The following is a 20756-nucleotide window of genomic DNA, read 5'->3' as shown; positions in this document are numbered from 1 at the left end:
TGTACTTCTTTCTATAAATCACACCAACAGCTATGTGAGAAAAAAGGGACATTTTCCCAAGCTGTATAAACTTTCCTGCATTGAGCCAACCTGCTTATTTGGCCGCATATTACTGTCAACTGTTGCCATATGCAACGTATCGTGGTCAAGACTGGTAGTCTTACCAGGTAATGAAAGTAGAACAATCTTCCAATATTCAACATGTAACAAACAGAAATCCTTGTTAGAAAGATGGAAGCTCACGACTACAAGATTTCCCACAAGAAAGCATGATCACACCCTTATCAAGAGAACTTGTACATTGAGATAAGATCAACCTTGACACAACACATACATTGTACTATGTAAAGCTCTCATATTCATATCAATGCATATGAATTAATGTTTTCTTTTTATTGGACATAATTTTGTTCTAGCAAAGACCAATAGTCATTTAATATTTTACCATTCAGTGTTACAAAGTATCCAATTTTCATCCACACACGTTAGCTACAATTTACTTTACACGATTTCCCTTACAACATGACCAAATCATACCATAATCTTTATCACTGCTCAGAAAGAAAAGGTGCAACTCCACTTATACATGATATATGTGCCAGTATAACTCCATCATACTAACATAGAAGGAAGCAATCATAGGAGTCTACTGCAAAATTTGAAACAGATTATCAGCTTCACTGGCTGTTGGACAATCAGCAGATACAACAAAACTACCACATCTTAGTATCGCTCTCTATATATATATACATAGATATTGTGTTAACTCCATCATGCTAATTTGGCAGAAAGCAATCATGGGAGTCACAGTCATCATTAAAAAACTTTCTGCCATAAAATTAAATTAGCCTTTTTTTATATACCCTGTAAAATATCTGTTATGAGGCAAAGCAGTACATGGTAAACCCTGACAGACAATCTTCAAGATAAGTACAAAACGTGTGGCATCACTTTACACATTGACTGGTTGCTGTACTGATAGAAATATACACGTGGCAAGGGACCATTGAGTTTCACGTCAACCATCCTGCTACAATTACCTGTCACATGTCAAAGTTGGCACTGGAGGAGAGGACCAGGATGGATGATGGGGACTGAAATAGAATTTATTTTACAGTTGCTACGGCTGCAAATCTTAAAATTTGCACCAAGCTTTTCACCCATCCAGTAACATCTTTGTTGTTCCTCCCCTATTTCATCACTTTGTTCTGTCAGTGCTAGTGGGTCACAGTTTTGCTATTTGATTTTCTGTAACAAGAATGTCATGAATGGCTGCCAGCTCAGCTTGCAGTGCCCACTCATGATTAAAGACTTGGACCTGAAGTCAAAGGTTTACTACAATGTAATTTCTGCCCATGTATTACTGTATGAAAAAGAAAATCCAAACAACCAAGTCATCCATTTACGTGGCAAATATTTAAAACTGGGAAAGACATTCTATTCCCCACAGCAAACACTAAGGATGTAAAACAGCAATTTCCACATTACTGAGTCAGATTCAACAATGTCTGCAAAAGGCACATAGGCTGTAAAAAAAAGGTGACAAAACTGAAGGGCAGGGACTCTACCCTGATTTGTGCTAATGCATACCAGTATCTAGATAGCTCTCAGCAAGTAACAGATAATGAGTAATTTGTGGTTTGCAAAAAAAATGTGGAATTTTTCTCTCCTGACCAGGTGCTCCCTGCTATATGGAACCCTTACAACATTGGTTTGTGGTATACTTTACAGAAATATGTGGCTTTGACTGCATCTTAATACAATTTGGGCCTCCAGGCTCAATCATGCTCATTACTAGCTCTAAAAAGACTCTCAGTGGTTAAACTACCAAAGTCATCTTCCAATTATGAGATCCACTGTAACATTGTACTGAAAGTGTGCCAATGCAGAGCAGTGGAGCACAAGTAGAAAAGGTGAATAGACAACATCCACCACGGGCTAAATGTTATCTCCACAGCTTTATCTGTTGTTTTTGTACCTGGTCGCTTAGAGCCAGGGGGAAACTGGCCTGTGGAGTAGAAGTGGGACATGAGCTGTTCCTTCTCTTCAAACCGCTGGTACAGCCACTTTGTTAGCCCTTCCTCATCCTGTGGGACCTCAGAAATAGGGAAACATCTGCAACAGACAGGTAGATAATGCATTCATTTCATGTAAGAAACTATGCAAATTTCCAGCATTTCAAAATTTACACATTAGTCGAAATACACCTACTAGTAGTACTATCTTTCCCTATCTACCTTACTCATATTGGTCACTTGAATTGACTTATATTACGTATGTGTCCTGTACCTGTAGTGCAGTGTGGTGGGATATGGTGGTCTCCATGCTGACACAAGGGTCTGTATGTCCAGCGGTCTGCCATTCTGATATGCAATGGTGATGTCGACAATCCACTTAATGTGCTGGCCTGTAATGGAGAAAGACATTAAAAAGAGTGTTAAAAGCTGGCAGATAGTACAAGTACTATATATACTAAAAAAACAGCAAACTGGAAGAAAGCCTGTCAAGAATTAGAGTACATGTATTTGTCTTGCAAAACTCTTTGCAGAAATCTGCTTTTCAAAATACATGAATCATAATTCTTCAAACAGTAACTTGCCTTCTGAGTGCACTGCACCATTTTCCTGTAGTGGCCCATTCCTGTGGGCCAGTGGTGGGCCAACAGTGTCCAGGATGGTTTTCATGGCTCCAACTCGAGGAAGCACCACGTGCTGTAGGACAGGCAGGTTGTGCTTTCTTGCGTACCTGAAACACAAGGAATAGAGGGTGATGTTTCATAGGGTCAAGCAAGGGTTTTGATCTTGAGGGGGGCTGTCCTACATTTTCTTGTAAGTGACATCATAGCATCTCTTTCTTACTGTTCCATCTTGCTAAAATTTCCCTGGTATTCAGTCATGCTTAGCTTTGGTCAAACAAACATTCCAAGGCAGGTAGCAACCATTGGGAAGCAGACAAAAGCTGTACAAGCTTAGGTACCGGTATTGGGCAATCTGATAACATCTGTAAGCACAGGCTACACACAGATTGGAAGTATGCTTGTAAATCATTGTTTAAAAAACTGTTAAGTGTAGCATTCACTGATTCCTTCTTCAAATGGAAAGTTAATTCTGCAAATAGCTTGTGTCATAACTATGATGTGTGAATAATGATACATCTGCAGATAAGTTTTACTCACTTCTGGCTCCTTTCTCGTCTCTTCCTGAGAAAACCACCCTCTGGGAATAGAATGATCCACTGGTGATTCCTATTCAAATACCTGGTCTTAAGGTGATCCTTCAGCAGCTTTAGCATGACGTCACGGTACTGCTGCCCCTGGATCAAGATAGAAGTTAGAACATGGTGTATTAGTACCCACTGGGAAAATCCCCATTGTCAGAAAATATCCAAGTTATCCAGTGCTCTTTAACAGAGTACATGTAATGGCAGCTTGATGCTATAACCATAAGATAGGGTGCAACAAAATCACACATGATATCTGGAGTAACTGGAAGCCTTACATGGTTAGGCTATGCACATTCTCTGACTTTCAGCATTCGACAAATTGCATTTTTACATTTTAATATGTTTCAGGCATTTTGAGCTTCTGGACCAACGGAAAATTTACTATAATCCCTAAGACATTATTGGGACTTTAATACACAACCTGCTGCAGAAAAAAGTCGCCGTGAGTCCAGGCACACCAACCAAAGTTGGAGTACAGGAAGACGTAGTCCATGATCCACATCATACGCCTCACCACTGGTCCCTTGTGCTGAAGGGCAGCCATAAGGGTGGCCACATCAGCTGTGGACTGGTGATTCACTATCACTATAGCCTCGTCACTATAGGTGTGAGAGATGTCTTCTCCACACTCGTACACTGGGGACAGAAGACAGACATGACACAAGAAAATGTAATCATATTGTTTAAAAATGTAATTCATCAATAGTACAAAGTTTTTGTGCAGAACATATTCAAAACATTTTCTATTAAAAACATATAATTCGTACAAATGTACATGAATGTTAAAAGTAGATTCCTTCCTCTCCAGTCCAGGAACACTCGCCCTTAAGAGTATAGTAGAGTTGCTTCAGCCAGGTAGGAACTTGAGTTCCAGTCTGGGCTGCTTTTTAGTTTAGTTTACTATATTCAATCAGTAAATACACTTTTGAGGTTTATCAAATCTGACCACTGTTCTTCGGTAGCCTGAGTATGGAATAACTTCTACTCCCGTTCTACTTACTCTTGTAGCCAGCACTGTACCCCCACCAGCCAACCTGTGCCAAAAGCCACTTGAACATGATGCCCTCCAGTCTCCAGAATAGTTCAGGTCTGAGTATACGCACAGGCTGCAGACACAGCATCCACACAAAATGGGCAGGGATCACGTACAGGTTGTTGACGGTGATGAACGCTAGTCGCAGAGCGATCCTCAGCAGGTACCAGGTCCATGGCAGAAGCCACAACAGCAGCTGAGACACTCGATCAACAAGTGCCATTCTGCAGAGTACAACAACACAGCTACATTACAACAAGCATCATACAATACATTCAATCTGAAGCACTGAGTCAGCAAGGGCCTGGATTCCTTCAATTCTGAATGTTTGTATCAATGATTAACCTGGGTGGGGCCTTCACTAACATTGGGCTAAATCCTACTCGTTCATAGGTATTGCTTGGCTATGCATATGTGTAGAAAGCATACAAGAACCATGACACTGTCAACACATACATCAAAGAAAATTGACATCTGAGCTAAGGGTGATGTTGCCTGCAGGGGGTATTGTTTGCCATTACTCACAGTCACAGGGTGTTGAATGATTGTAATTTGTAAATGATGGTAAATCATTAGATAATGGTAGATAAAAAGGACACGTAGGGCTTCTCTGAAATTGTCTTCTGTGGTGAAATCAACACTGATATGCACATTTCAGATGTACAACAGAAATCCATGTCTAGACCGTGATTGTGGAATAACATTAAGGCTGATAACTATTTGTAGTCTGTCAGCCCCTATTATTTTGGTGGTCCGAGCGTCAGGGCGCCGGGTGAGTGACTTCTTCCAGCGTGATATTGTCACAACAGCGCCATGGTTCGAGCTGACCCTATGTTATCACCATAGCCTATCCAAATACTGTAATTGTTTGTTATTTCATCAAAGAGGTTCAATTTGAAAAGAACATCCTTGGTTTCATACACAGGTATAACGCAGCTCAGTTATGTTGTAAGAACTATATCCCTCGATACGCCATTTAGAACAATACGTACCTGCCTGTGTGTCTGCACCGATCTGTACGGTCCGTTATGTCAACCAAACATTGTCGACTCGTGTCCCCATCATGGCTTGTTCCCGCTCATGACCGGATGACCCGCCCACATACCAGCATCGACACGACACCTTCCTCGCTAAACCCCCGTCCAAACACTTCGTCGATGTTATGTTGCAGATGAAGAAATGCGTTGGCGTGAGCCGAATCACAATCTGGTGCAGGTTAACGACTATTTAGAGATAAATGGATACATCTGTATCTGCGTGCTACTCAGGTTTTTATTTTCCATCCGCCACTTTCACCTGGAAACCTGGGGTAACATTACATCGCCCCAAAACGGCTTGACGAAATCATCATTCAAATAAATGAATGACGGTATATGTAACAATACAACATATAATTAAAAATATGAAGGATATATTTCAATCAGATAAAGACAAATGTAGGCAGGTATGATGTGGATAAAGTCCGCAGTGATAATTAGTGGTGCGTTTGGATGCAGTAAACCACCTGCCCAAAAAGGTCAGGGGTTAAAGGTGAACATGTTGCTGCGCACTGCCCCCGCCCTCTCGCGATCGGTCTGTCGGCAAGCAGTCCCTGTGGTGTGGTGGAACTCGTGGAGCTGTGTCCGTGGGAATTTTCGGCCTTTCAGTCTCCCTAGATCACATAGAACCATGGTAGGAACTTAAATAGACAGCAGTGCACAGTGGATCTTGGCATGAAGCTGTAGACGAAGTTGAGGTCATCCAGTTTTGATCCCTTACAATATAACGCGTTACCACAGTTCAAAATTATGATATCAAAATTATTTGAGTGATCGCAAAGACCAAGAACATCATATAGGGTCCTTGAAAAGACATTATATAATGAGTATATAATGTACTTACACTCCTTGCTTACACTGTTGTTCTTTTATGAAATTAGCAAAATTATTAATGTTTCATACATGATATTTAGCTGCACCAGTATCACAAATAGAGATTATTCTTAGGCCATAAAGCCCGATCCAGAAATCATAACTTGTTGTCCATCAGGCCAGCACAGCCTACCGCATTGAAAGTGACAGCTTCGGAGAGTTGAAGGTCCCTGCAGACAAGTACTATGGTGCCATGACAGAAAGGTCACGGCTAAACTTCAAGATAGGAGATGAGATGGAGAGGATGCCTGTAAGTATTCTTAAAGCATATGTCTCTCTGCCACTTGAGTTATATTAACTTCGTGCGATGACATCATAGTAATTTAGGGGTCACTTGCCTCCCCTCCTCAGTCGATAAGATCATGACTCACTGAGTACACCATGTCGATTAAAGTGTTGGAATTACCCACTACTGTGCCTCTGAGTCGCTCCTTCAGTGCTTCTTTATTGTTAACTGGAATGGTGACAGCGGTGGATTCCGATGACCCATGAATTCCCATCCACCAACCTTAATCCTCACAGTCACAAGGAATCGCACCTAAACCATCCTAACAGTAATCTGCAACTAGTAGCTGTACAACTGAAAATGGCTAATAAAGTGGCTCACAAATTTAGGTGTCAGCATGTTCAAGTATTGTATCAGATTAAGATTTTATTTAAGATTATGGAGAGAAAGGTAATAGAAGCCTACAATGTATCTGCTGAGGAATTCATTAAGGTTATTTGTAATCTTGTTCTTAGAATTTCTATATGCGCTCTTTGTCCCAAACAAAAAGAGCTGTCCCTTTATTTCTGACAGTGACAGTGTGCTGATGAAAAAATAATTTTCTTCCCCTTCAGTTCCAAATAATCAAAGCAATGAGTGTCCTTAAGAAGGCAGCAGCAGCAGTCAACCAGGAGTATGGTCTGGACCCAGACCTGGCAACAGCCATCATGAAGGCTGCAGATGAGGTAAGCAGCATAAATGGACTATTGCCAGTATTGGTGAACAAAATTTGAGGTTCATATGTTACCAATGCCATATGCACCCAAAATGTATTGTGTACAATTACTTTAAGGCTGATAAGTGCATCACTTATGCTTTGCTTGTGACTGGCACATACATGCCATCAAGACTAGGAAAAGGTAGAAAGTGTGGACTAGACGTAAAGTGTAATTGTCAGTTGGTCATAGATGTATAACCTTTCACAGCCAAACCAATAGGTACATAATGTGTTTGTGCTTTCTATCCTACCAGGTTATTGAAGAGAAGCTGGACAAACATAACTTCCCACTGGTGGTTTGGCAAACGGGCTCTGGTACCCAGACTAACATGAATGTTAATGAGGTGATCAGTAACAGGGCCATCCAGATCCTTGGTGGACAAATGGGGAGTAAGACTCCTGTCCACCCCAATGACCATGTCAACAAGAGTCAGGTAGGTGGGAACCAAAACATTCACTTTTGTCCTGATGGAAGTATTGAATGAGGTGTATTGATGTGGGTGGACCTTACTGAATCAAGGAGGTAGAGTCTATCAATATTTGTCTTGTCTACTTCAGAGCTCCAATGACACGTTCCCAACAGCCATGCACGTTGCTGTGGCCCAGGAGGTGCACCAGTATCTGCTGCCTGGTCTCAGGACCCTGCACACTGCCATGAAGGCCAAGGCTGAAGAGTTCAAGGATATTGTAAAGATAGGACGCACACATACACAGGTACCTGAAATCTCATCAAATAGAAGTACATGTCTTTTGGCAGGCATTCTTATTTCTAGACAATGAATATCGGTGAGTAATTTTATATCCCTTACCCTGGCTGATTTAATCCTGAAAGACGAGTCATTTGATTTTATGTTTTCTCAGGATGCAACACCCCTGACCCTTGGCCAGGAGTTCAGTGGCTACACCACTCAGCTGGAGTACAGCATAGAGAGAATCACAGCTGCCCTGCCCAAGGTGTACCAGTTAGCAGCAGGTACAGGTCCTTACTCTTCAGGCAACACCATGAGTTCATGGATGTGTTTTGCTGCTCTGGTCCAAACTAGTATACAATTGTAACTGGTATTTCACATGTGTGAAGAGTGCTTTGTACCCATGAGCAAACTCTGTGTTGATTGTAGATATTTAATGTTAGGAGACAAGCAATGTTGGTTTTAGATTACCCACAAAGTTACTTGGTTAGAAGATGCAATGATAGCACTTTGATTACCTTCACTCCCACAGGAGGTACAGCTGTTGGCACAGGTCTCAACACCAGGGTAGGGTTTGCAGAGAAGATTGCCTCCAAAATTGCAGAGTTGACAGGTGGGATTTCTCAGTAGAAAAAAAATCTTTGTCTGGGATTTCACCTGTAATCTTCCTGTTTCACAATGCTGCTGCAGGTTACTGAATGAAATTCACTGATCATACTACATGTAATTGGAAAATAGAATTTCTAGTGCATCACTGTCATATTGTCAATCTTTGCTTGTCCCGGGTAGTGTCAATTTCAACATTTCATCTGGACACGTGTTGTATTAGAAATGAATAACTATTTTCCTGATTTGCCTTATTCTTCCCAAAAGATCTTCCATTTACCACTGCCCCAAACAAGTTTGAGGCTCTGGCGGCCCATGACGCGCTAGTGGCGTTGTCCGGTGCCATGAACGTGGTGGCCTGCAGCGTGATGAAGATAGCCAATGACATCAGGTTCCTGGGGTCAGGGCCACGCTGTGGACTGGGCGAGCTGCAGCTCCCAGAAAATGAACCAGGCAGCAGCATCATGCCAGGTCAGTCTGAACTTGTGTTTGTGGTCATCAATAACACGATTTATATATCCACCAACCCATGCCCAGTTCATCTGCGAGAGATGCAGGCAAGCATGCCACTCTAGGATAGAACTGTCACCAAAAGGCCTGTTTAACCCCTTCCCACTAATCCTAGACAACAGGGAATGAGCCGTCATCATCATTATGGGAGTAAAACTTACTAGAGTATGAGGATGTTGCCTAACCTTCACTGAAGGCTCCACTGATAAACTGGTACTATTTTGTCTGCTGCCATGTTGATGGCTTCTGTTTCCTCTGCATTCGTAGTAAACAGCAGCCTTCAGATCCCAACAGTTATCTGAAAACTATGTAATCAGCAAAAGGATGAAAAAAAGTAGAATTTGTAGAAAGAAGAATTACTTTTTAAATGCCAGTTCATGTTTTCATGTTAGAATCCTCAGGGTCAGACTAGTGAATGTGGGTCCATTCAGGATCCTGTCTTACCGGTACTCAACTCGTGTATGAATTGTTGTTACAGGAAAAATAAATCCCACCCAGTGTGAAGCCATCACTATGGTTGCAGCTCAGGTCATGGGGAACCATGTAGCCGTCACTGTTGGGGGCAGCAACGGGCACTTCGAACTCAACTGCTTTAAACCCCTCATTGTAAAGAATGTGCTGCAGTCTGCCCGCCTTCTGGGAGATGCCTGTGTGTCCTTCACCAACAACTGTGTGGTAGGCATCCAGCCCGACCAGGATCGCATCTCCAAGCTCCTGAATGAGTCACTCATGCTGGTTACAGCCCTAAATCCACATATAGGATATGACAAGGCAGCTAAGATTGCTAAGCTAGCGCACAAGGAGGGAACCACACTGAAGGAGGCTGCCCTCAAGCTCGAATATCTAACCAGTCAGCAGTTTGATGAGTGGGTCAAACCACAGGACATGCTAGGACCAAAGTGATGTTGCAGATCCTACACCCACTTTAAGTATCCAAAAGTTTGAATGTCTCTGTATTCTGCTCTTGAAGTACCATAAACGTTGGATCAGACTGGCTACAATACAAGTTATCTCACACTTGTAGTGTTATCGTTTCATTGAAGATTGTCTTGATCAAAAATTATCTGCTATTGATAAAAATGTATTTACTGTCATTGCCACTGATGCTGTAGACTGTTTGTATAGAAAGACTAAATCACCAAATTACCTTGTTACATTTGTACAAACATTTAGAACAGACTCTGCATATTAGCTATTTTGAAATATATCACTGGACCAGGAGGATTTTTGTAGTATGTTCATGAACTAAGGGTTGGTTTTATATGAAGAAGATTTTGATTCACATGTTTCAATATTCTGCCAACAAAATATCACATTTTTGTTGACGTATGATATTTCATTCTCTACTTCATGAGACAATAAATTCTCTTCACCCAATCACAAATGCTACATATTAAATGAAGTCTAGAGTACTGTACAATGTGTTGAGCAGTTGTTGTTCTTTACTATATAATGGTCTTACAAATCTTTTCTTGGATCCCACTGGATTTTGGGAGATGTGATGCCCCTTGCGCTATGGCACCATGTTGTTGCTTCTTCAGATTCAGTGTTCTTTGTGCAGGTGTCACATACATTTCACAGAACCAGGCACATAAGTTCTCTCCACCATGATAGATGATCAACCTAGCTGAGGTTGTTGCACAACTCTCTTAAAGGAGTCCTAAACTCCAGAAGGCGGTGTTATTTTCCACTAGATTATGTATCAATGAATTAGGTTGTTTAATTTAATTAATCAGAAAATAGAGGGTCATCCGGGGAATTCGGTAGAATACTGAATGCTTTTTGATGCACATTGGACTAGTGGGTACTTTAATATCGTATACGGTAAAAAGTATTCATTTTTACTTTCTAAAATTAGCATCTATTGGAAAATAACTCCCCCTCTGGACTTTAGGACTCCTTTAAAATGGCATCTGTTGTCTGTGGCATCTGAAAAGATGCCTACAGTCTGTGTGTAGTACAAACATTGCATCTAACAAAAACTATAATAGCTGATTACCTTTAGTCTTTGTTGTAATAGTATAACATTAGCCCATGTGGGCAAGAACATGCTAATAAAGATCACTCATTAAAGTCCTCATCAAGCAAAATTGCCAGCTACTTCAAACTATAAAAAAATTAGATATTTTCCATAAGTGACAACTCAAATATACTGCTGAAGTAGCAGCAGTTTGCCAAACCATCATATGAACAAACAATTTACAGTCTGTTGAGTTTTGTGACAATAAGCACCCTCAAACACTGGTCAAATGCAGTACACACACACAGACCAACTTTGTCAGGGCTCCAGTCAAACCCTGCTATTGGTTGTGTGGATAACGTGACATTCTGCAGAAGTGACACAGTCCCTGCCACACCCATGTCCACGCCCTTGTCATCTGCCTGCACCCTCTTGTCTGGGTATGAACTGTTGGAAGCAAGTAGAATTGTGAAAATTCATCTCATTATTTTTCTATCACATTCTATCATAATCAATCAAAACACAGACAATCAAAGTCGACCAAATTTCAAGTGAACAATGCAGGTTCCAAGCATAACATTACATAAGTTACTGTTCAGTTACCAGCTACTTCCCCTGGTATCAATACTAGCAGCTTGGATCAACCTTGGACATAATTATCTAACATCTGATGCAGCCTTTTAGTACTACTTCTGTTAGACAAACAAACAATAGCTCAAACAAAGGTAAGATGAATTACAGTTAAAAAAGTACATTTTGATGAAAAACAAAACTTACTACTGCCACAGGTTAAGAGTACCACTCCCTCCACAAGTCATGAACACATCTCTGTTCTGGGGAAGATGCCTGGCTAACCAGACAGTAGACTTGTGAGCCTGTGGAATAGATAGTGAAACAAAACGGTATAAGCATCACAGTCAAGGTGTAATGTTCTTCAGACACTGAGATTATTGCAACAAGTTTCATACAAAAAGCCATGGCCATGCTGTGAAAATGAAATTCTCACTGTATTTGATTTTGAGTAATGTGCTGACTTATTCAAACAATGTGCACAAAATGTTTTTTTTCTGCACATTTTTTTCAGATACCCATTTACATCAGCCATGCTGAATGAGCTGAACACCTTTCAAGGTGTGCCTCTTCGTGAGATGCTTTTCCTAGTACTGTATTAGTAATGTACATGTAGGTCTCCCCAACCCACAATATAATCACTTGAATACTACATGCCTGCAAAACATCATTCTCCCCTAGTGATTAATGACAGAGCTACCTTTTCTGAGAGAGAGGCGAATCCCTTTGTTGGGTGCTGAGTTCGCATGTCAAATACATGGAATTTGGATTCCAAAGTGGTTGCCACCATCTTGTTCATGTCAATGTCCTTCCTGTCAAACTCCACACTACACACCTAGAATGCAACAATGACATATCAGTGGAAAACTCCAAATGCTTTAATAATCTGGTGTATCACACATGCTTATAGGTTTTGCTTCTTTGTAAGTGTGAACCTTGAGAGCAACAGTGACAAACCAGTGGAAGACTGTTCATGAATCAAATCAAATGCTGCTGACACTTAACATCGCTTGTTGATTATTTCAATGACAAAATGAAAGACAACGTTACACAGAACAGACACCCTTGTCTTCAGCCTATGTTTTCGTGAACTACTTTTCACCCGCTGCAGCCTGCACAAAACTGACAAAGCTCTGTGCACTTATCTCTTACCCCATTCTTCACGTTTGTCTCCCATCGTAAGGCCATGTTTCTCAGATCAAACAACTTAATGTCTCCATTGTCATAACCAGCACACACACATCTCTCGGTTGGGGAGTATGCGTTTCCTAAAAACAGGAAAATTTCAAATTCACTGCTGTGGATCAACTTTAAATACAACATCATGCATTCATATATTTGCATATTTAAATTACCAAAACATACACATATGGGCTATATATTTGTACAAAGAATAGAAGGCCCACCAAAGGCTACAGTCCAGCAGTCTCTTCTTGCCTCTGACTCAGAGGGCTCCATTGTTGCCACAGGTAGATCCTTCTGTCGAGGGTCCCACACCTTCACACTCCCTGCAAATATAAAGTCTCTGCTTTATACTAGTAAAGTAAATTCCTATGTACAGTACATCACTAGCAAATAACTAAAATCATTATTTATATCAAGAATACTCGTGAAGAATGAGATGACCATTGATAGAACTAATAGATGAATGTACCATCTCTGCTGCCAGTGACAATCTCAGGGGCTCCTTCCCCAATCCCAAGGCCTCCAACTCCATCAATACAGTTGATGATCTCCTTGTGGGCTGGAGCATGGTACACTGGGGTGTCCACATTTTCCAAGTCCCTAAAAAGTATGAGATATGCAGTAGACTTTAAAGATACTGTTTAATACAATTTTCCATAACTGAAATGGTTTTTAAACAATTAAAAATCAGTTTAAGATTAGTACGAAACAATTTTCAAATATAACATGTTACATCTGAAAGACTTTTTATCTTCATGGCTTATCAATAAAGCTTTTCAGGCACCGTCAAAAATATTAAATGCACTTAACTTACCAAACTGACAGTTTTCCATCGAAGTCTCCAGTTGCAAGGTTCCTTTGCTGAAGGCTTGCTGCTCCAAAGGTGCCACACTTAAAGGCTTTGGTTTTTTCACGCTAAAATATACAGAAAGAGGGAAAGCATATACAAATTAGGTTGACTTACATAGATAGCATATCTACATGTACATGACAATGTATGGTAGCCATAGAAAAGCATATTGCCTTTCCAGGATTAACACCAAACTCTTCTAGCATTACATTTACATTTCCATGGCAACCAACAAAAGATGGCAATATAAGCAGCTTTATCTGGCCCTTGTTACGGATCCTCCAGACTTCTCATTACCATACAGACAAATGTACTAACTGCCATACCTCTTTCAGCAGCTTGACCTCTCCTTTGGACACCTCATAGATCTGCAGGGCACCTGTACCTCGGGCATGGTTGCCCAGCACGACGAACTTAGCACTACAAGGAATCCACTTGCAGTCAAACAACGTGAAGTTTAGAGACTTCTCCACGTGCGCAATGATCTGTGGCTTATCTACCATGTTTTACGGGTTATGTGCACCACTTTCAAACTGATACCATGTACAGGAGTTTGCTGTATCTGCCAGAGGGTCGAGGTTGGCACAGAATTTTGAGACAAGAACCTTCTAGTTCGTGTGAACCGCCATTTGTAACTTGGACGATTACATTTTCAGAGGGTACAGACGAATTCACTGCGTAATTTACTCACCTATAGTGCTCAAAACATAACAGTTATATATAGCAATGACTCGTAGATAGCTAAACTTATGATTTGACATTTAGATGACTTGTCGCATTAACATTTTCTACCATAAAATAGATGCTACATATCCCCCCATCTAAAAAGTGTATTGATCGCTGTGACGTCATCATTAATGGTGACTATTGCTATCCGAGAAAGCACTGCTGTGATCGGCGATAAGCTGTACTTTTGCCACTGTTGATCCACTTCCAGTGACTATATAACTCAGTATTGAACCTAGACAGTTGATTACGTTCCACTGAGATGGCAGGAAATTACTATTTTGCCATAGTGGGGCACCACGACAACCCGATCTTCGAGATGGAGTACGCCCCTCCCAACAAACCAGCGGAGACCAAGAAGGACGACCACCGCCACCTGAACCAGTTCATCGCCCATGCCGCGCTGGACCTGGTGGAGGAGCAGATGTGGATGACGAACAACATGTACCTGAAGACAGTGGACAGGTTTAACGAGTGGTTTGTGTCCGCATTCGTGACGGCTGGCGGGATGCGCCTCATCATGTTGCACGACCAGAAAAATGAAGATGGCATCAAGAACTTCTTCCAGGACATGTACGAGACTTACGCCAAACACGCCATGAATCCATTCTACGAACCAAACACGGTCATCAAGTCACAGCCGTTTGAAAGAAAGGCACAGTTCTACGGCAAAAAGTACTTGACCGGGTGACAATGACTTCTGATGCACTTTGAAATTTACAACGTCACCAATCCACCATTCAACATGATTTTTAACGTTATCATATTCATACAGCAATTTGTGTAATCGAACAGAGAACAGATGGATATGATACTATGTTATCTGTTTCATTAGCAATAGCATAAGTATGGTGTTCTTCTAATGAAAAATTTCTATGTGTAACTACTGCTACAGCAGTTTTAGTGATGTAGGGTTAATGACCCACCCTGTGGTCCATATAGTGTCATAAGGCATTGCTGGTCCCTATACCTCCGAATGAATGGCCGAGTCCGTGAGGCGGACGAAGTTGTTTATGAGGTGGCGATAATGTGGCGATAGTATAGGAACCGACAATACCTTACTAGTATGACACCTAATAGTAATAGACCGAAGGAAAGTGGGTCATTAATTCAACGATATTTATATATCCATTATTATGCATCAAACATATACTACTAGTATAACCTCCATGGTTATATGCAACGTTAGTAACATTAAGGTCGACCTAAGGGTTACACTGAAGCCCAACTGCCATGATGCATTGCTCTGCTGTGTACCAGGAATTAGGCTTTTAGCATGCCATAGAATACCTCAATTGTAAAAAGGATATGATATTGATGATGAATATTATGTTATGCATCTCTGTATCTATGTGAGAAAGCAACCTAAACAATTGTTCTTATGGAAATTAATGTCATTCATTTTCTTATGGGAATTATATTTGGTTCCATTGCATAACCACTGGCAGTTAAGTTTTGCAAATGTTATTTGCATTGGGCTGAACAAAAATTACACTGTCTTAAAACCAGCCATCCCAATTACATCTATTCAAAATATTTGGAAAGATAAGTATGATCTGTAATTTTATCCAAAATTCACCATAAAGCATACCTGAATACTCCTTACGTAGACTCATCAGCGTAGCATAGCTGCATTGGTTCACCACTGTTAGCAAAACTAGGAAACTGACTAACATGTCATAGTATTGCTTTTCATATGTACTGTACATTATCTTTTTTGCCATTTTTATTACATGGAAACATTGTTACAGATTTGGACTGACAAGATGACCCAATAAAACTTCTGTTAATGACCCAAAAAAACTTTAATTTATTCTTTTGTATGACAACTTAAGACTCACACGAGCATCTTAAGAGACATAGCATTTATGACAAGCATATAGACAAGCTGAATGATGATATTTATGGAGGAAGGCATTGTGTACCGTCTGATCACAAACCATACAGTGGTATGGTCTGAGACAATGAAAAGCTGATAATAACATAACTTGCAAAAACAACTTCAGCAACTCACAGTTGTGTCATCAACATACTTTAATTTTCATGGTTGAAAGAAAGGATTACAGTAGCATCTCCCTTGTGAACCTGACTACCAATCTCGAATGTGAGACAGGTTTGAGGGTGAATGAGGTATGAAACACTGCTTGTCATGATACTTTCACAGAGATAGACTTGGTTATTTCATATTTGAAACTGAGCAATGTTAGTGCATCCATACAATGTTGGACTATTGCCATTATAAGAGCCACCTAAAAGGTGGCCAAGTCAGCTGAAAGCATAGAAAATATCCTTGAAGCTTCTTTATATGTCCCAAGTTTGCTTATAATGAAATGAAAGTCATGCCTTCTTGTCATTCTCCCCTTCACAAGTTACAGGTTTAAACCTGTTGGCAAGTCAAGTTGGTAATGATAATCAAAATAGTCACAAAATAGGAAAACTATGAGTACAACTCAAGTTACAACTGTGTTTGAAAATGAAAAACTCAACAAAATAAATCTTTGTACATACACCATTAACTTCTTATCCACAGCTGGCATTGCTATCTCTATTGAATCAAGGGTTTGGTAAACTTAGCCAGTCGATCATGATTCATTTGTACAATATGTCGTAGTGTCCTGGTCTATACAACAGGAACACCTTGGGCTCTGTGCCTTCAGGGAAATCATGGTGGTTGACTTCCTCTGAACCAGCCCGGTCCATGTACTCCACACGAACACCAACGTTCAGGCAGGAGGTCAGGGCTATGATGTGGATGTGGTCACTTTCCCTGGCCATTGGCTCCACCTCCTGTAGGACAGCAATCAGACAGATGTTACTATTGTTTGGCTTGATAAACCATACGTAACCTGAGCTAAGTACACAAAGGCAAACAATATGCATTGCCATGAAGTTTATCTAAGCTGGAGAAATTGCACATAATTTCTGCCAATCAGGAGTAGCAATAGGTAAACATCGATCAATTTGGCTCGAAACTCAATAAAACTATATCACATTAATCCAAATACATAAGCCTTGAAACTAAAGCATACCAGTACATGTACTATCCCAAAAATTAACACCATTTGAAAGGGTCTCAACTGCAAACTTACATGGCCACAGAACTCTTTGACAGAAGCATAGGTTTCAATGAAGTTCACAAAGAAGTCTTGATTTTGTTGTAAGTAGCCTGATGTAAGGAGCCGCAGATAGACCACCAGATAGTCCGACAGGCCCTGGTCTCGGAAGGTTGCTAACAAATCCTCCACAGGGATCTGTCGCTCAACCTTCTCTACAACCTCCATGAACTGCACAAACAAGAGTCAAATTTTCAACATGGTGAAACAGGGAAAGTATCATCTTTCTCAAAGTGCATCTTCAAGGCATTTCTGTGTTGATAACTTTACTGGATATTGGATATCAAGCATCCAAAAGCTAGATCACCTTCTCCCTCCAATTACCTGTGAGAGAAACCGAATATGGAAAAACAACATTTAAAGTAATAATAGTAAAATTGTATATTTCATGTTAGGCTTCTGCAAACAACTAAAATAAAATAAAAGGTTCTGATTCCAGCATATCCTTCTTGTAAAAACTTACAGTATCGTGGAAGTCTTCTACTGTGAAGGCAGGGAATCCAAGAGACACCAGCATGTCTTTACTTTTAGCAGCAACCTCTTTGAACCTAAAGTACAAGAGTCAATGTCAACAACATCATCATCAACAACATGCAGTGTTCAATGTCCAAATTGTGCAGGTGCATGTAGCATTCCATTATGCAGGAACAATCCCATTATAAATCCATAGTCAAAACAATTGCTTTTGACTGAATTTGAGCTGCTCACCTTTCCAAATCCTTTCTGTCATCAAGCAACCTCTCCAGATAGGAAAAGCCAAAAGCCCTATAGAAGCAGTTCCCATCCCCTCTTGTTCTTCTGAAGCACTTGTATTTACTTCTCAAGTCCTGGAGACAGGGTGGAAAAACATACTAATGTTATTGGATAAAGTTAATCAAGAATGATCATAAACTTTTGTATTCAGTTACATGTAGAATGGGCAAACTACTAATGTAACCCTGTAAAAGTGTCTTCATCAGAGAAATCACTTCACATGACTTTACATCACGAAATTGAAAAAAAATAAATAAAAAGCAGAGCACTCCATACTGTCAGTCAACAGTATGTTCAGAGTTACAGAAATAGTTTTCGGACAGTTTTAAAACATGAGACCTTAATTTTCCCCTGGTAGACATTGTCCTCCTCTGAGTATTCATTGGACAGCAGGAGAAGATCCTCATGGTCCCCAATCAGTTGGGAAGTTTCTGCTATCTGTGGGTGGTAGAAATCATTGGCATATTCTATTAACTTCATCAGTAGCACAATCTACATGGAACTATAAAATATTCTTAAAGACATCTTTGTAACAGTATATCTAATTCCACTACCACCATATATGCCTTTTCTCAGTGCACCATTTCTAGTGAGGACAGTTTACATTGATCTATTACCATGGGTGACATTGAAAACACCGTACTTCCAAAGGAATTATTATGTGCTAGTAGTACATTTTGTATTCAATCACAAAATGTGCACTGGTAGAATTAGATATTTTTTCATAAGAGCAACCTGCTAGTAACGTTACTGTTAATCTGTATATTTGGTTACATAGAAAGCATCACGCTTGCCTAAAGTGTGTGGTACTTGCATTGCTTGCTTGATGTACATCTTCATATGATAAGGTAGTACTACAGGATTTGATTACATAATACTTGAATATCAAGAATAACACCAGTCTGAACTTTACTGACCTCTTGTTGGATCCTGTCCTGCTGTGCCATGATGGCTTCATCATACTCTACACCTACAAAAATACGTACAAAAATAGTACAATAGTAATAGTAAAAAGAGATAGCTAGTAGAGGGTCTAAGGAAATAATAATATAATCAGCTGTATATTTTCGTATTATGCTAGTGACTGGATAAAACGCAATAAGAAAACGTTACCCGTGCTTAAAGTTATGAAGAAACCTACAAATGTACAACATATGATGAACAAAGGAGCTTTTAGAATCAGGTACCGTCCACCCCCCTCCCCACCACCAAAGTCATTATATTCAATTGCAGCAAGCTTTGCAAATTCATGCAGAGTATCTTACACTATCAAATCACAAATCACGCCATCGTTGTGTCTATCAACTATGCCATAAAAACAATTTGAGGTACAGAATTTCTCTCTGCGTAAAACAAACGCAGCGTGTATCATAATGACAGCTGTTCAAAATATTTCCTGTTTCGCAGGATACCGTAAGCTTTGTATGAATTTTGGACCTTTCTGCCGAGGAATTTATGGTGTTTGGTGCAATAATTTCCACGCAAATAAAATCCTCCTCCTGTTGAGATTGCTTTCCTGTACACTCGTTGTGCATTTGAAGCGTAGTTTAAGATACCTGATGGCAAAGCTTTGTCCAAACTCTCACCGGGTTTCGAGTTAGCTTCCGCCATGATTGATGTCCTCAGTTCGCATGCGCAACTCTGGCGGATGGGTAACCCGAGGTCACGCACCAGACGACACGTCACGTGAGTAAACAAAACAAAAAGCGGGACAACCTAGCCATCTACTCTCCAAGCAGAGGTTGGTGGGGAAGATTGTGACCGTTTTATCATATGCCCCGTTTTTGTCCGCTCTCCCAAAAAACGGGGCATATGATAAAACGGGCATATGATAAATCTTCCCCACCAACCTCTGCTTGGAGAGTATAGCCATCGTCTTGTCGCCTGGGTTACTTGACGAGTTTCAGAAATAAAACTGCGTTACTGAGCAATCGTTTGCTTTGGCAAGTAATCTATCTATGTCAACATTTTGGCGGAAAAAAAAATTGCCTTCATTACGAAATCTACGTGGTCCGAGGATAATGGACAAAGCTAAATACACAGAGTATGGTATACCGAATGATAGATTCTTCTTTTTTGTTCTTTGAAAACTTCTTCTTTGACTTTGGAATTGACTTTTATGCATTCTACAACATATGAGTATCCGTTTTCCAAAATATTTTTGTTGTTGTTGCGATTTACAGCATATATTTCTCATTTTGCAGCTGCTTTCTGTGATTTACAGTATGGCCGAAAACGTTGTTTTTTTTGGGGGGGGGTGTTTGAAAATTGATGCGCGTGCGGATGTCATCCATATAATCAAATCAACATGGCATATCGTTAGCCCGTATTCATAATGTTATAGCTTCAGTTCGTTGCTGTGATCACTTCACTGCCGAATGCAGTATTTGTCAGGGAAGCGACCGGAGGAGTGAACCGGAGCTAGAATAGGGGCGATATGCGACTGGGATATAATTAAATGTTTTTTAACTTCTTAGATGTTAAAGCACTCCTGTCTAGTCTGCCCCGTGTTTACCATGAGCAAGGACGACCTTTCATCTAAAGAACCGCCGCGGTCCAAAGATGCGGAAAAACACCATCAGACCTTAACGTTACACGTAGCATGTTTCAATTGCACTGTTGTGGTCTGAATTAGAGAAAAAAAGA

General features: G+C 40.4%; 5 protein-coding genes across 10 annotated transcripts; 2 read left to right on the top strand and 3 right to left on the bottom strand.

Annotated features, from left to right (window-relative positions):
* Window positions 1-374: 374 nt before the first annotated feature.
* On the bottom strand, window positions 375-5620 carry LOC136433294 (acyl-CoA:lysophosphatidylglycerol acyltransferase 1-like). Of its 2 annotated transcripts, none has more exons than XM_066425349.1 (7): window positions 5252-5620; window positions 4223-4479; window positions 3644-3858; window positions 3176-3312; window positions 2600-2745; window positions 2290-2407; window positions 375-2115 (listed from the first exon to the last, which is right to left on the bottom strand). In XM_066425349.1, the coding sequence occupies exons 2-7, from the start codon at window positions 4476-4478 to the stop codon at window positions 1845-1847; spliced, it is 1143 nt and encodes a 380-aa protein (XP_066281446.1). In that variant the 5' UTR covers window position 4479; window positions 5252-5620; the 3' UTR covers window positions 375-1844. The 2 variants fall into 2 exon arrangements, with proteins under 2 accessions (XP_066281446.1, XP_066281445.1); XM_066425348.1 differs by having other exon boundaries at window positions 5248-5613.
* Window positions 5621-5769: 149 nt separating this feature from the next.
* LOC136433292 (fumarate hydratase, mitochondrial-like) lies at window positions 5770-10101 on the top strand. Its single transcript, XM_066425340.1, has 9 exons — window positions 5770-5926; window positions 6284-6415; window positions 7006-7116; window positions 7403-7582; window positions 7707-7862; window positions 8010-8121; window positions 8370-8450; window positions 8711-8914; window positions 9432-10101. The coding sequence occupies exons 1-9, from the start codon at window positions 5792-5794 to the stop codon at window positions 9854-9856; spliced, it is 1536 nt and encodes a 511-aa protein (XP_066281437.1). The 5' UTR covers window positions 5770-5791; the 3' UTR covers window positions 9857-10101.
* An 89-nt stretch (window positions 10102-10190) lies between these two features.
* LOC136433296 (dynein axonemal assembly factor 10-like) lies at window positions 10191-14172 on the bottom strand. The gene is made up of 8 exons (XM_066425351.1): window positions 13845-14172; window positions 13483-13583; window positions 13138-13268; window positions 12890-12991; window positions 12636-12751; window positions 12184-12318; window positions 11691-11788; window positions 10191-11360 (listed from the first exon to the last, which is right to left on the bottom strand). Exons 1-8 carry the CDS (start codon window positions 14019-14021, stop codon window positions 11153-11155), a joined length of 1068 nt encoding a protein of 355 aa, XP_066281448.1. The 5' UTR covers window positions 14022-14172; the 3' UTR covers window positions 10191-11152.
* A 182-nt stretch (window positions 14173-14354) lies between these two features.
* Window positions 14355-16032, top strand: LOC136433299 (trafficking protein particle complex subunit 2-like). The gene has a single exon (XM_066425363.1). The coding sequence runs from the start codon at window positions 14507-14509 to the stop codon at window positions 14933-14935; it is 429 nt and encodes a 142-aa protein (XP_066281460.1). The 5' UTR covers window positions 14355-14506; the 3' UTR covers window positions 14936-16032.
* A 228-nt stretch (window positions 16033-16260) lies between these two features.
* On the bottom strand, window positions 16261-20739 carry LOC136433297 (ubiquitin thioesterase OTUB1-like). 5 transcript variants are annotated; one of them, XM_066425352.1, is made up of 8 exons: window positions 20626-20739; window positions 19667-19751; window positions 19028-19080; window positions 18450-18548; window positions 18066-18184; window positions 17821-17905; window positions 17334-17528; window positions 16261-17031 (listed from the first exon to the last, which is right to left on the bottom strand). In XM_066425352.1, exons 1-8 carry the CDS (start codon window positions 20626-20628, stop codon window positions 16834-16836), a joined length of 837 nt encoding a protein of 278 aa, XP_066281449.1. In that variant the 5' UTR covers window positions 20629-20739; the 3' UTR covers window positions 16261-16833. The 5 variants fall into 5 exon arrangements, with proteins under 5 accessions (XP_066281449.1, XP_066281450.1, XP_066281452.1 ...); XM_066425353.1 differs by having other exon boundaries at window positions 19697-19751; XM_066425355.1 differs by lacking the exon at window positions 20626-20739 and having other exon boundaries at window positions 19697-19786.
* Window positions 20740-20756: the final 17 nt, after the last annotated feature.

Source organism: Branchiostoma lanceolatum, chromosome 4, assembly GCF_035083965.1.
Source record: "Branchiostoma lanceolatum isolate klBraLanc5 chromosome 4, klBraLanc5.hap2, whole genome shotgun sequence".
In the NCBI taxonomy this organism is placed as follows: domain Eukaryota; kingdom Metazoa; phylum Chordata; class Leptocardii; order Amphioxiformes; family Branchiostomatidae; genus Branchiostoma; species Branchiostoma lanceolatum.
This window is presented reverse-complemented; position numbering and strand designations above follow the sequence as displayed.